General features: G+C 36.5%; 1 protein-coding gene across 4 annotated transcripts; it reads left to right on the top strand.

Moving 5' to 3' along the window:
- Positions 1–2,101: 2,101 nt before the first annotated feature.
- Positions 2,102–11,470, top strand: LOC129244696 (vesicular inhibitory amino acid transporter). 4 transcript variants are annotated; one of them, XM_054882481.1, is made up of 4 exons: positions 2,102–2,209; positions 2,729–2,921; positions 8,244–8,400; positions 9,479–11,470. In XM_054882481.1, exons 2-4 carry the CDS (start codon positions 2,777–2,779, stop codon positions 10,773–10,775), a joined length of 1,599 nt encoding a protein of 532 aa, XP_054738456.1. In that variant the 5' UTR covers positions 2,102–2,209; positions 2,729–2,776; the 3' UTR covers positions 10,776–11,470. The 4 variants fall into 4 exon arrangements, with proteins under 4 accessions (XP_054738456.1, XP_054738451.1, XP_054738455.1 ...); XM_054882476.1 differs by having other exon boundaries at positions 2,359–2,921; XM_054882480.1 differs by having other exon boundaries at positions 2,102–2,226; positions 2,359–2,921.
- The last annotated feature ends 2,087 nt before the right edge of the window (positions 11,471–13,557 follow it).

Raw genomic sequence — 13,557 nt, 5'->3', positions numbered from 1 at the left:
TAACTCCCGACAGAAGGAATGTCGGGAGTTAACGAAGCATTTGTTGGAAAGTCTAGACCATAAGCTATCATGAGAGATAAATATAACCTTCATAGACTCTAAACCAAGAAAATTATAGGGTGTTAGGAAAAACAGTACCTAAAATTACAAAATCCTCCCTACCTCTGAAACGAAGCATTTCACACTTGCGCTCCTTTTTGTTCCGAAGAATAGCGGTACATTCTGTTTTTCTGTCTTCTCTTGAATCTCATCTGGCACCAGACAAGCCTTAGGTAATGTAAGTTTACACAAAGGAAGTTATATACTCTTTAAAGAAAAAAGGGCCGCGCTCATATTCTTACTTTTTTAGTTGAAATGAAATTTTAATTGGTCGAGCCAAGGAGCACCAAGAGATTTGGTGGCTCCTAAAACTCTCAGGCTGAAAAGCCCATTGTATTTAGAGCTCTGGAAAGAGGGTAGACGGAAATAAAAAGTCAGAGACAGAGGTATGTAGTTAGTCCTGTGAGAACTTTCCAGATTCTTTGGTAAATATTCTCCGGTTTTAGAGAACGAATATTACTCATTCTCATGACATCGGATCCCAAAACTCTAGCAAAGGAAGGACACTCACAGAGAAAGTGCTCAGTGCTATCTGCCTCCTCCAAGCAAGACAGTAACATCGCGTCCTCAATGATTCCAATGGTGGTCGTATGTTGACCCCATCAGCCGAACGTCTTTCCTTCAAAGTTTTAGTAGAAAGTTTGACAGTTTTCTGTTCGGACTTTTCACAAAACACTTTGCTGTTCTGAAGCGTTCCAGACCGGACCATCGCTCTTTATGTAAATTGCATACATAATCCCTGATCCACTTCTTGATTTCTGAGGAACTGATTCCCATTATTGGCTCTGGCCTTTGTGGGAGAAACGCTGATCCACATTTGGCCAATTCATCGGCAAGTTCGTTCACCTTGAACACCGGAGCGTCCTGGAACCAATATAAGTACAAGTCGGTTTTGCCTTGAGACAGAATTATGCTTCTTCTTACATTCTTGAACCAACTTTGAGGTTTGCTTAGCGTTCTCCAGGGCTTTCAGTGCAGCCTGAATGTCACTGAAAACTCCAATCTGTTTCCCGCTCCATCTCCTTTCGATTATCCATTCGGTTACTTTCAGCATGGCAAAAATTTCCGTTTGGAAAACAGTTGCCATTTCCCTCATAGCATAGTGAGTACCATCCGGTTCCAGGCCCTTTTTCATTCTTGGAACCATCGGTAAAGAAAATATCCATCAAACCTGAATGCATTCTGGTTTGCTCCGACTTCAATTTTCCTTCCAAATGAAGCTATGGGTATCAGGTCGTCTTTAGGTCCCACAGTGGATACTGCTCAGATAGCAACTTTTTTAGTTAGTTAGCACCAATTTCAAACTTCGAGTATCTTGATTTCGGAGACTAACTTCGGAAAGGGAGAGAATTATTTTGTACTTACCACTCAATCTCTTAAAAAGTTGGCTTATTCCAATAGCCAGCCGAGTGCTGTACGGTGGTATTTAAGTTTAATTAACCTACCTGCCTAAGTTTAATTATAATATATACTCTTATTAAATCTTATAATCTTTAATTAAAAAGGTGTTAAATTATAACATTTTATCAAACTATTATTTTAATATATATTTCAATAAATATTTATATGTAAAAATAATTAATCAATTGAGTCGTTTTCTATGAAAGTCGAGTAAGTATATTACATTTTATTTTATATAGAGATATTTAAAATTTTGCACTTGAATATTTAAAAAATATGGATATAAGTCATGACACTAGTTTCATATTTTTTAAGCATTAAAATTTAAACTTTTTGTCATAAACTAATTATTTAAACATTTTTGTTATTAACTAAGTTTTTGGGGAAAATGATTTTCAAGCCTCAAAACACCTCAATTAAAACACTTTTTAGTAGCAATGAAAGGACAGAAAATCCACAAATAAACGGGATGCGGACAGCATCCACATGAAATGTCATCGACACAACAGATTGTCAGGATCTACCAAATACATACAATTTTTGGCGCGTGCGCAAATTTAATTTTTTTATTCGTGCACTGCATAAGTCATCAATTCGGTTTGGACCATACAGCAGTTAGTTATTGTAATAAGATTTGTGTTATATAAATTCGTAGTGGTTTCATTTTAATTTTTTTTCGCCAAATAAGACTGTCGTGACAGCACTGCAAGTAAATGTTTTAAAAACGTGAATATACATAAATTAAACAGTTAAACAGCATACATTAATACTCACATGAATTGTACGCAAAAAAGTTCTCATATGTGCTTATTTCACTGAATTCATATTTTTACTTTCATTTTCGCTTTATTTGTGAAGCTGAAATGAAGATCCCATCCATGCATCGAGACTTGAGATGAGCATTGGAGTTGATTACATAAATTTATTGGCAACCTGGAATCACTACACTCAGTCCATTTGTGGGAATAGTTACCTCCGGTCATCTTTATGAATTACCCTTGAAATTGAGCTCAATAAAAATTTGCAGTGTTTTTTGTGTATCACACAAAATCGATAGACACAACAGACACATCAATTCATATTGATAGTGTAATTGTATTTTTACATTTTCACTATCGCCACCGTCACCGTCGTCACCTTCACCATCAGCAGCGACCATCGCAATCACCACCAAAACCACCAATTCGCCAATTAATTGTTTTTGTTCAAAATGTCATTCATTAATAAGTTAAAGGCAACACCATTGCCGCCAATCAAAAATATATTAAACGTGGCCATGCAGACAGCTCGTCAACACATTCCGGAGAAAAAGGATTACGAGCAGCCAGGCAGCAATACAACAAGAGCAACAGCGCAGCAAAATTTCAATTCCCATCCGCAAGGAATGATTCCTGCAGGAGCGGGCGAAGGCCAATACCAAGGTATGTATGTACCTAAGTAGATGTATGTATTGTGCCACATATACATATGTACATACATTAATCTAAACATATTTTGACACACATGCATTTATAAGTGCATATACACACTAACCAATGAATAAAATTTGCAGTTATTTTCTCTCACATCAACTTAAGTACGAAGCCGAATACTATGTACGTATGTATGTGCGACTGTCTGAGAAATTGATAAAAATGTGTAAAAAAAAGCTCTCTGTCAAGTTATAAAATAAGTTCGTAGCACGTGAAATCAGTAACATATACACACAAACACATGTGGGCACGTTCGGTTATTGTCGAGTGCGAGTAGATTTGTTCTTAAAAGATTTTCCTATCATTCATGGCGAACTCGTGTAGCCTCCAAGTAAATTATATAAAATTTATTTATTTTTTAGTTTTTAGAAGCTTAAATGTCAATAAAATTGTTAAATAAGCAAAACGAAACGCAGCTCTAGCAACGAAGGCTTTTAGCTGGCTGGTGAAGAATTGTTGGTTTATATACGTCATAGAAGATCCTCTAGAAATTTATAGATTTAGGAAATGTTCGAATCGGATGGGTTAATTAGTAGGGATAGTGCTTTATGGCATCAAAATGCTACTGTCTTTGTCTATCTAATCCAGGGCAAAACGACAATAAATGCAGTAAACTGACTGGAATATTACAAAATGGGCACTGCCTTGGTTGCCCTCCTTGTAGTCGATGTGCATTACTGATTACACTGTGACCAATGTGTAGGCGAGTGTGGAGCGTAGTATAGTTAGATGGGAGATGTGATAGGTAACTTGGTTTAGTACGCTTAGGATAAATTCTGGAGGAGCGATGGCTATAATGAACCCACTCAGCTACTAGTTTGGTTTGCCTCTGCTGCCCTATACGTCGATAAACATAATTTTTACATATGAGATTTGATATGATAGTAAGAGTAATGCTCATATCCGTGGCAGCAGTAACAACGATTGTATTGCCGTTGATGCCTGATGTCCTGTTACCCACATGATTCTGATTTTATGAGGGTGAGATATCAGGTTATTTCTTATGGTGCCAATATTGTGATTGGAGTTATTATAAAGGGTGATTTTTTAAGAGCTATAGGAAAGTTTTTCAAAAAAACACACGTAAAATTCAGAAAAATGCATGACATTTTTATTTAAATCGATAGTACAGTCCATATAATTTAATGTTTGAAGATTATTCCATGCAAATGTTGACCGCGACTGCGCTTTAAATGGTCCATCCGCTTAGTCCAATTTTAGTATACTCTTTCCAATGTTTCGGCCGGTATCTCACATATAAATGCTTTAATGTTGTCTTCCAATGCGTTAATTGAAGCAGGCTTGTCTGAATAGACATGACCTTTAACATAGCCCCACAAAAAATAATCTAAAAGCGTCATATCGCACGATCTGGGTGGCCAATTGACAGGTCCCGAACGTGAAAAAAAATATTCACCGAACTCGCCTCTCAACAAGTCCATTGTTATGCGTGCTGTGTGGCATGTGGCACCGTCTTGCTGAAACCATGCAAGTCAAGCTCTTGTATTTTGGGCAAAAAAAAGTTGGATATCATCATTTCACGGCAGCCCTCACCATTCACAGTTACGTTACGATTCGCAGCATCATTGAAGAAGTACGGTCCAATGATACTTCCAGCCCATAAACCGCACCAAACTGTGACCTTTTCGGGATACATTGGTAGCTCTTGCCATTCTTCTGGCTGATCTTCACTCCAAAATCGACAATTCTGCTTATTTACTTACCCATTGATCCAAAAATGAGCTTCGTCGCTGAACACAATTTTTCGATAAAAAGTGGATCTTAAACTTTCTTAACAGAACACCCATTTTTATAATAAAATTCAATGATTTGCAAGCGTTGTTCGTTTGTAAGACGATTCATGGTTAAATTATAGACCAAACTGAAGATGTTTGACAGTGAAACAAAACACGAAACGGGCGTCAGCTGTTTAAACCAATTGTTTAAAAAGATAATAGCTAAAAAATCACCCGTTAGTTTTTTATGACTTGAAAACCGGACATGCTGTCTGTGCATTTGAAAAACTTCCACTCGGATTTTGACGAATACTGAATGGCGTTGGGAACTGCTGTTGCTTCGGCGTTGAAAATTGAACAAAACGGAGGTAGTCCATACGATATAGGCTCTCCACTTTCTTTCACGACAGCAAAAAAAAATTTAATTCGCTTTGGAACATCGGTGAAGATTAACTGATAATTGGAGCTTTTAATCTTGATATGAGAAACGTGCGCAATAATCTGCTGATGTTGTATTCGATTTTTGCATGTACCTTAAGTCGTTTATAAAAGATGATTTTTCAGCACTCATGGCGGATGATAGCCATGTCTCGTCGATAATAATCTCAATGACAGTCCATAGACTTTTGCAAAAGACGAGCATTTATAAATTGAAGAAGCTGCCTTAGGAGTCCGTGTGCGTTCAGCTTTCTATAAAATTATTTAGCTAGTTGTTGAAGTGAGAGGTTAACACCTCTCAGATGAGTGTGTAATTATAGTTCGGGTTTTTGATACACTTTTGTTTATTTACATAGTTCAGATATAAACCCATATAAATAAATAGAAAGCAAACAACCCCATTAATTTCATAAGGTTGTGACTCGAGAGCGCAGCTTGTAATAGAGGGTTGGCTTATAAGGAGCGCACGAGTTGCTATTTGTAAGGCCCTACCATTAAGATTCAAGCAGCGTGGCAAGAATTAGAAACAAGCACGTTAAGCAAATGAACGGAAGTTTACTTATTTGAAGGCTGCATAGCAAAAATAGAGGGTAGAAAATATAAAAAATTCTTCATAATATAAGTTTTGCAAAATGAAAAACAATTTGAATTTCTGAAAGTTAATTTCTGAAAGTTAATAACATTTAATTTCTGAAGGCAAATTTTTTTAATATTCTCACTAATACGAGGAGCACCCTTTATGGATTGTTCGAAGCTCGTTGAAGTTTTGCTGAAATTTTTTATTTTTGAATCTTTAGTCAACCGTCACTTCTCCGAAAACCTCGGTACACAACTTTCACTTAAAAGCGCCGAAAGGTTTGCTAAAGTACTAGGTTGTTAAATAGGTTTTGCGGCTCGAGAAGAAAAACTCAATTTTATGGTTTGAAATACCCTTCATTATTCAGTATAGCCTCACTGAACATCACAACAACATTTGTTCCAACGAGATTCCAATTTATGAAGTCCATCCCTGAAGTGATATTCTGGAAGGGCTGCAAAATACACTTTCATAGCAGTTATGACCTCAACATTTAATGAACAACGCTTTTCACGCTTTAGGTCTAGGGACCAAATCTGGTAAAAACGATGGATGCTCTAACTATTTGAATATTAATTAATGGATTTTAGCCATTGCAAAAATGATCTTGTGAAGCAGTCCATTGTCCCGATAAAAAAGATTTTTTTCTTTTGCCACGAAGTTTTTCCTTCAGCTGGTCTAAAAGATTACAATAATGTTCAGAATTTATTGTTTTGCTAGTTTGCTAGTAATCCACAAACGAAACTCCTTTCGCAATGCAAAAAAATTGATGTCAATACCTTCTTGGCCGATTTCTGGAATCGAACTCATTTCGAAGTCGAAGAACCAGGTTCGCACCACTCTTTCGCCTCTTCTTTTGATTTAGGATCATAGTGATGGGCACAAGTCTCATCCTTAGTGATGAATGAACTCACAAAATCCACTTTATCTTTTCGAAAACGCTCCAAATGTTGCTGAGAAAGTAGCCTTCAAATGTTTTTGTGTGTTGTGCGCACAACTTTCTGAAACCCAATACTTCAGGTAAAATTTTGCTTAAACTGCCCCATGAAATGCCTGTACCTTCTACTGAATCTCTTTCAGTAACTCGACGATTTTCCAATACGATATCCTGAGTTTTTTCTACGATTTCTGGAGTTGTTGCTGTTTTTCAATGTCCTTAGCCTGAATCGTTTGAATATTGAAATATTATGTTGAGTTGGAAGCGCTGTACTCATACTCTGCAGCACTTTCTAAGCAACTAGGAATAAAATACTAAACTTACCATTGGGCCTCCATCATTTAAAGGGATTCCATTGGCACCTGACTTTGGTATGATTGTAATCTTTACTATTGTACGACTAACCAAGTTAAATTTCCACTGATGCATAAGCGTGAGATGCATCTTTACGTGTTTGCAAAACTCATATTGACTAAGTTTGTATGGTTGTGCGCTGATAGTGGGACTTAGTTTCAAAATGTAGTACTCATACGAAACACGAAAATGTAAGATAAACAAAAAAAAAACGAATAGTAATCACCACTCGGCTAGCAATGCCAAATCTCCTTAAGCATTACTGACAAGCGAAAGCTTCTGCTTCTGTCATTCAGAGGTGACATAAATTTGCAGGCTCCTCATAAAAAAGTTGTCCAAACCATCCATAGACGAGTTTCACCTTCCTTATAAATGGCGTTTAAATGTTGCCCAAAAAAAAAAAAGATATTTAAGTCACTAAATAACTAATAAAGATAACAGTTTCTTTATATAAAAGGAACTCTCTAACGATTCCCTCAGTTATCCGAAAGGCAGCTGGTGAATGGATCAAAGACAGCAAGAAACATTCGTTGTACTGCTAGAAGCCTACTTTTCTGACTGAACTGTCCCCAGACATGACTCTGCATAGTGCCATAGCGGAGATAGAAAATACTCTACCTTAAGGTAAATATGCCATTATTTCCTTAACATGACAGATGTCTTCAACAACATTTTTATGAAGGCTCCATTCAATCGCATAGGCCCTCTTATATCCCCCCGAACGGCCCAAATAAACAGGACTTTAATTTAGTTTGGAATTTAAAGTCCACGCCTCCATATAATATTTTGGGCTGTTCTGTCCTATGTGCGGTCACTCTTGATCAAAGTAGTTAACCTAACCCAGCTAGATAATTGAAAATTGTATATGGAAATAAGTATATCGAAAAAACTGTATATGGAATAGCTTCAGAAAAACTTTTTTATTTAGGAAATTGTCCATTGAATATACTCGTAAGTAAATGTGAAACTAATTTATCAATCAAGCTTTGCAAAATTGTATATATATAAATCACAATAATGAATCCGGGAGCTTTTTATGCGATACCTTCTAAATTACATTTCACTGAAACGAATGAGTATAGGCGGTAAAAAGTATTTGCGCTGCGTTCCAAATGCGGATACTACAAATTTTAGTGGCATAAATAAATATTTGATAGCAAATACTTGAATTATCTAATCCATTTCATTTGAATTTTAAAAATGTTAATTACATAGATTTCTTTGTTTAGCCCAAATTGCTGAAAACCCGACCGAACTGAATCCTTTTCGCAATCCAAATGGATGGATGGACACAGACAATGGCGAATGCAAGAATGAGGAATATCAGAATACCTCCTTTATTGCAAACGAATATGACGGAAGATATCAACAAACAGATGGATTTAGGTAATTAAAAAGCAACAACTATAAATTGCTAATGCATTGGGTTGTCCGATTTCGTTTCTATTTGTAGCGCAGTTCCATACATTAAGGGGTTATATACAGTTAGAAGGCCGAAAAAAACGAATTTTCCAGAATTTTTTCTGAGAAAACTTTTTAATATATTGATCTAAAAATTTCTACACAAATTATGTTGTCTTTTAACTGTATTTTAAGACTTAGTTTTAGTAAAAATATTTATTTGGAAAGGAGCTACAGCTGATCTCCGGGAGCTCCTCTCAAAGAAGACGTTTTGCGGTGATCACTATATCTCTGAACTGGATCCTCTGAAATTAAAAAATTAAACAGATTTCGTTAAAGTAATATTAAATCTAGTAATTAATCGAAGAAAGAAGCAGAAGCAGACAATTTTTTTTTGACAAAATGGCGGTTTCTCAAAACCAAAAATCGATTTTTTACCAAAATTTCGGCCTTAAATTGCTTATAAAAAAATATTTATTGGTGAGAAAAAATCTTCCATTAATTACTAAAAAATATTTTTAAGGAGCTTGTGTTAAAATTTGAGACTAATCGGTTTAGCCGTTTTCGAGTAACGTTCGTCACCGACTTTGAAAACACTATTTTGAGAAAAACGTGTTTAAAGTTTGAAAATCACTTTCAAGCACTCTGAAATGCCTTTTCAAATTTGCGTGTAACTTCGAAAGTATTCACCGGAACGATATTAAATTTTCTGTGTGTATTTTTAAATATATGTACATTAAAAAAAGATTTTTGGAAAATTCTAATTAACTGTATATAGCCCCTTAGTAAATTGAATAATTTACGCTGATTTTCAAAATTTGTATATAATGAATCTTAACTTATTGATATAATTATTGTTTTGCATTGAAATAAAAGTCTTCGGTAAAATCGCTACGAACTTGCGAACCCAACCCAACACATGCATGAAATTATTAGTTTGAAATAGGGTTTATTTAAAAGGACTTTCAATTTTGTTTTTAATTATAACTATTCCATTTTTACACTTAATCGAAAATATATTTACTTTATTTGCGAAATTTTCAAATTTGTTCTTTTCTTTCAGGCAAGCAAGTGTTGCCTCGGACGGTAGCTCATTTGTGTGTGAAGGCGAAGGTGGCGGTGGCACAAATATCGACGAATATCAGGCCGCATGGAATGTTACTAATGCCATTCAAGGAATGTTTATCGTCTCGTTGCCGTTTTCGGTGCTGCACGGAGGTTATTGGGCCATCATAGCAATGGTCGGCATCGCTTATATCTGCTGTTATACGGGAAAAATTCTAGTGGAGTGCTTATACGAACCCGACCCCAACACCGGTCAAATGATACGCGTGCGCGACAGCTACGTTTCGATTGCAAAGGTCTGTTTTGGCCCAAAACTAGGCGCTCGTGCTGTTAGCATCGCACAACTGATCGAACTACTTATGACTTGCATTCTTTATGTGGTTGTGTGTGGTGATTTATTGGCAGGCACTTATCCACAAGGCTCGTTTGATTCGCGATCTTGGATGTTGTTCGTAGGCATATTCTTGTTGCCCATGGGCTTTCTGAAATCATTGAAAATGGTATCCACTCTTTCGTTCTGGTGCACCATGTCTCACATTGTGATCAATGCCGTCATTCTAGGTTACTGCATATTACAGATTACAGAATGGGGTTGGTCGAAAGTACGATGGAGCATTGATATGGAGAATTTTCCCATTTCATTAGGTGTCATTGTCTTTTCATATACTTCCCAGATATTTTTACCGTCTCTCGAAGGAAGTATGACCGATCGTTCGAAGTTCAGCTGGATGTTAGATTGGTCGCATATAGCAGCAGCGATTTTCAAAGCCGGTTTTGGGTACATCTGTTTTCTAACTTTCCAAGATGACACCCAACAAGTAATTACAAACAACCTCCATTCGCAAGGTTTTAAGGGATTAGTGAATTTTTTTTTGGTAATAAAGGCATTACTGAGCTACCCATTGCCATACTATGCTGCATGCGAACTACTCGAACGAAATTTTTTCCGCGGACCACCCAAAACGAAATATCCCACAATTTGGCATCTGGATGGGGAACTAAAAGTTTGGGGACTGGTGTTTCGAGAAGGCGTGATAATTTCCACAGTTTTGATGGCGATTTTCATACCACATTTCTCTATTTTGATGGGATTTATTGGCAGTTTTACGGGAACGATGCTGAGCTTTATTTGGCCGTGCTATTTCCATTTGAAACTGAAGGGCCATCTATTGACCCAAAAACAAATTATAAAAGACAAACTCATCATCGGTCTCGGTGTCGGTTTCGGCGTAATAGGCATTTACGATTCTGGCAATGCATTAGTCAATGCCTTTCAAATCGGATTACCATTTTAAAGCGGAAACTATTAAGGAGAAATGTGTAGCAGAAGCGCATGGCGGCGACACATCCAGATTCTGTAAGCTCAAAAGTGCGTGAAAAAATAAGTAGATCATTTAACATAAGCAGAGCAGGCAAATACGGATGTTAGGAACCACAAACAAAAACTACAGTCTACGATTATGGCAGTTTTGGCGTTAAAGAAGAAGGATAAATAACAGTCGTTTTTGTATTTCATATAATTATAATACCAAATATTATGCGATTTAGTTGATTCATATACATTTTTGCAAATTTTGTTGCATACTTTAGATGTTTAAGTATTTAAAATATGAAGTGAAAATGATGTCTTCCAAAAGAATGTGCGTGGCATTCTACAAACAACAGTCTACAATATTATACTGTATATGCAGATGGGGTGTATCCACCCTATACTTCATAATATGAAAAAGTGTAATGTGAAAAATGTCTTCCAAAACGTTTTAATTAAGTATATAAATAATATTTACATAAGGACAATACGCGTGCACACTCTTGCATACTTATATCTGTGCGTAGTTTAAGAATAATGTTGAAACATGTCTTCCAAGATACTTACGTCTGTATATCAAATAAATATAATAGATAGATACTTATATACATACATGTACATGTATTATATTGTATGGGTAATTTTTTTAATGTTCAAATACATTAGAACATATAGCTTTAATGGCGTTGTTTTATTTACTTACACGTACATACAGTCACACACACCTTATTTGATACAGATACGAATTTTTTGCAAAGTGTTCTATATTTCATGCAGGGTCCAGCACTCGAAGTGTTACCAACATCAGACGGCTGTCTTTTAGTTGGCTAAATGACAGTCCAGAGTATTGCTTACAAGCGCGCGAAAGCATTTTGCCGAAAGTAAACGCGAAAAAAGAAAATCAGTAATGGATTTGAAACGTAATAATGAGATTACATTACATTTGGCTGGAAAATCACAACCAGCGGTGGTTCGTGAGCTCGAGCACCTTAAAATAAATAAAGTTTTTATTAATCGCACCATTACTCGTTACAACGATACTGGTAGCATTGCGAAACGTCATGGATGTGGACATCAAAAGACTGCTACGTCACTTGAAATTGTTCAAAAAGTGAAGAAGCGACTTGAGCGAAATCGCCGACGAAGTGCCAATCAAATGGCAAAAGAACTGAAAATATCTGAACATAGCATCCACCGCATACTGAAAAAAGCATACAAAGTCAAGCCTTACAAGATTCAAAATACCAAAGGCGCATGATCTCACACCAAAGCAGCAACAAGTCAGACTAGAGGGAGCGAAGGAGTTGCTTTGCTTGGCCGAAGGCGGTCAGTTTCCGAACATTTTGTTTTCTAATGAGCCTGGCGTCAAGATAAATGCGAAATATTATCGGGAAAGTATTCAGGAGGTTGCTTTGAAGTCGTGGGCAGGCAAATATTTCGGTGGCAGACCATAGACACCTCATCAGGACTCAGCACTGTCGCACAAAGCTCAAGTGAACCAAGAATGGCTAAAAAACAATGCTCCGAATTTCATAACTTCCACAAAATGGCTCTCAAATTCACCAGACGCGAATCCGATGGATTATTCTCCTTGGGCTATTTTGGAGAGCAAGGCCCGAACAAAAAGATTCACCAGCCTCGGGGCGTTGAAAAAAGCCATTGTCCGCGAGGGAGCCAAGATACCTGCAAGCCACATTCGGGCAGCTTGAGATTCGTTTCTGGACCGTCTGAAGGCCATAGTCAAGGCAAAAGGTGGTGATATCGAGCAAAACTAAATTGACTCTTAATTTTGTATTAGTTTTTACTTGAATTTGAATAAAAATAATTGTCCAAACTAAATTTATAGCCTTTTCAATTGGTTACACTTCGAGTGCCGGACCCTGTAATATTTTACGGAAATGAAAAAACTCAATATGCAATCTTATTTATTTTGTTTTATATAAAAACAAAATACAAAAAAGTGTCCACTGATTTTTTGTAATGTACAAAAAAAAAAACATAAACATGCAGAGAATTCACGCCGCAGCTTAAATGATGCATTTGAAGGTACCGTTATTCCCGGTGAAATTGTATTTTTAGTATGCACGAGTTGGTAGAGTTCATATGAAAAAAGACAATATGAAATTTTATGTACGCTTGTTTTTTCAACCATGGGACCGCGCACTTCGATAGAAAAACCTGAGTTAGTTTTTGAGCATTTCAAAAAAGGAATGTCGCAATGTACGAGTAGAATAGCTGAAATTGTACATTTAAGTTCGTCAATAATTCACCACTTTATTGAACGTCTTACGCATGAAAATCGTTTGGCCCTAAATAAAACTTTCACAGAGAAAGAGGGTCAGTGGTTAGTGCGCCAAGTGAAGAAAAATTCAGCAACAAGCGCCCAAAGTTAACTGGAATGACCCAAAAGGATTTAGGTAAGACTGTTCGAAAAATACCGAGCTACCAGAAACTGTTCGAAAAATACCAAAGGAAGCAAATTGAAAGGGTACAAAAATGAGTTTCGAACAAAGAGCTAATATCAAATTTTGTTTTAAAATCGGTAAAGCGTTTACCGAAGCATTTGAATTGGTGAAAAAAGTTGCTGGCGATGATTGTCAATTTCGTGCCAGAGTTCATGAGTGCTTTACACGTTTCAGAGGTAGTTGTGAAGACATAAATGACAATAAACATACGGGCCACCCAAAATCAGTAACCACTGAAAACTCCATCGAAATTGTTCGTAAATTCACAAAAATGAATCGAAATCATAGTTGAAATTAGTGGAA

This window comes from Anastrepha obliqua, chromosome 4 (assembly GCF_027943255.1).
Source record: "Anastrepha obliqua isolate idAnaObli1 chromosome 4, idAnaObli1_1.0, whole genome shotgun sequence".
NCBI classification, from domain to species: Eukaryota; Metazoa; Arthropoda; class Insecta; order Diptera; family Tephritidae; genus Anastrepha; species Anastrepha obliqua.
This window is presented reverse-complemented; position numbering and strand designations above follow the sequence as displayed.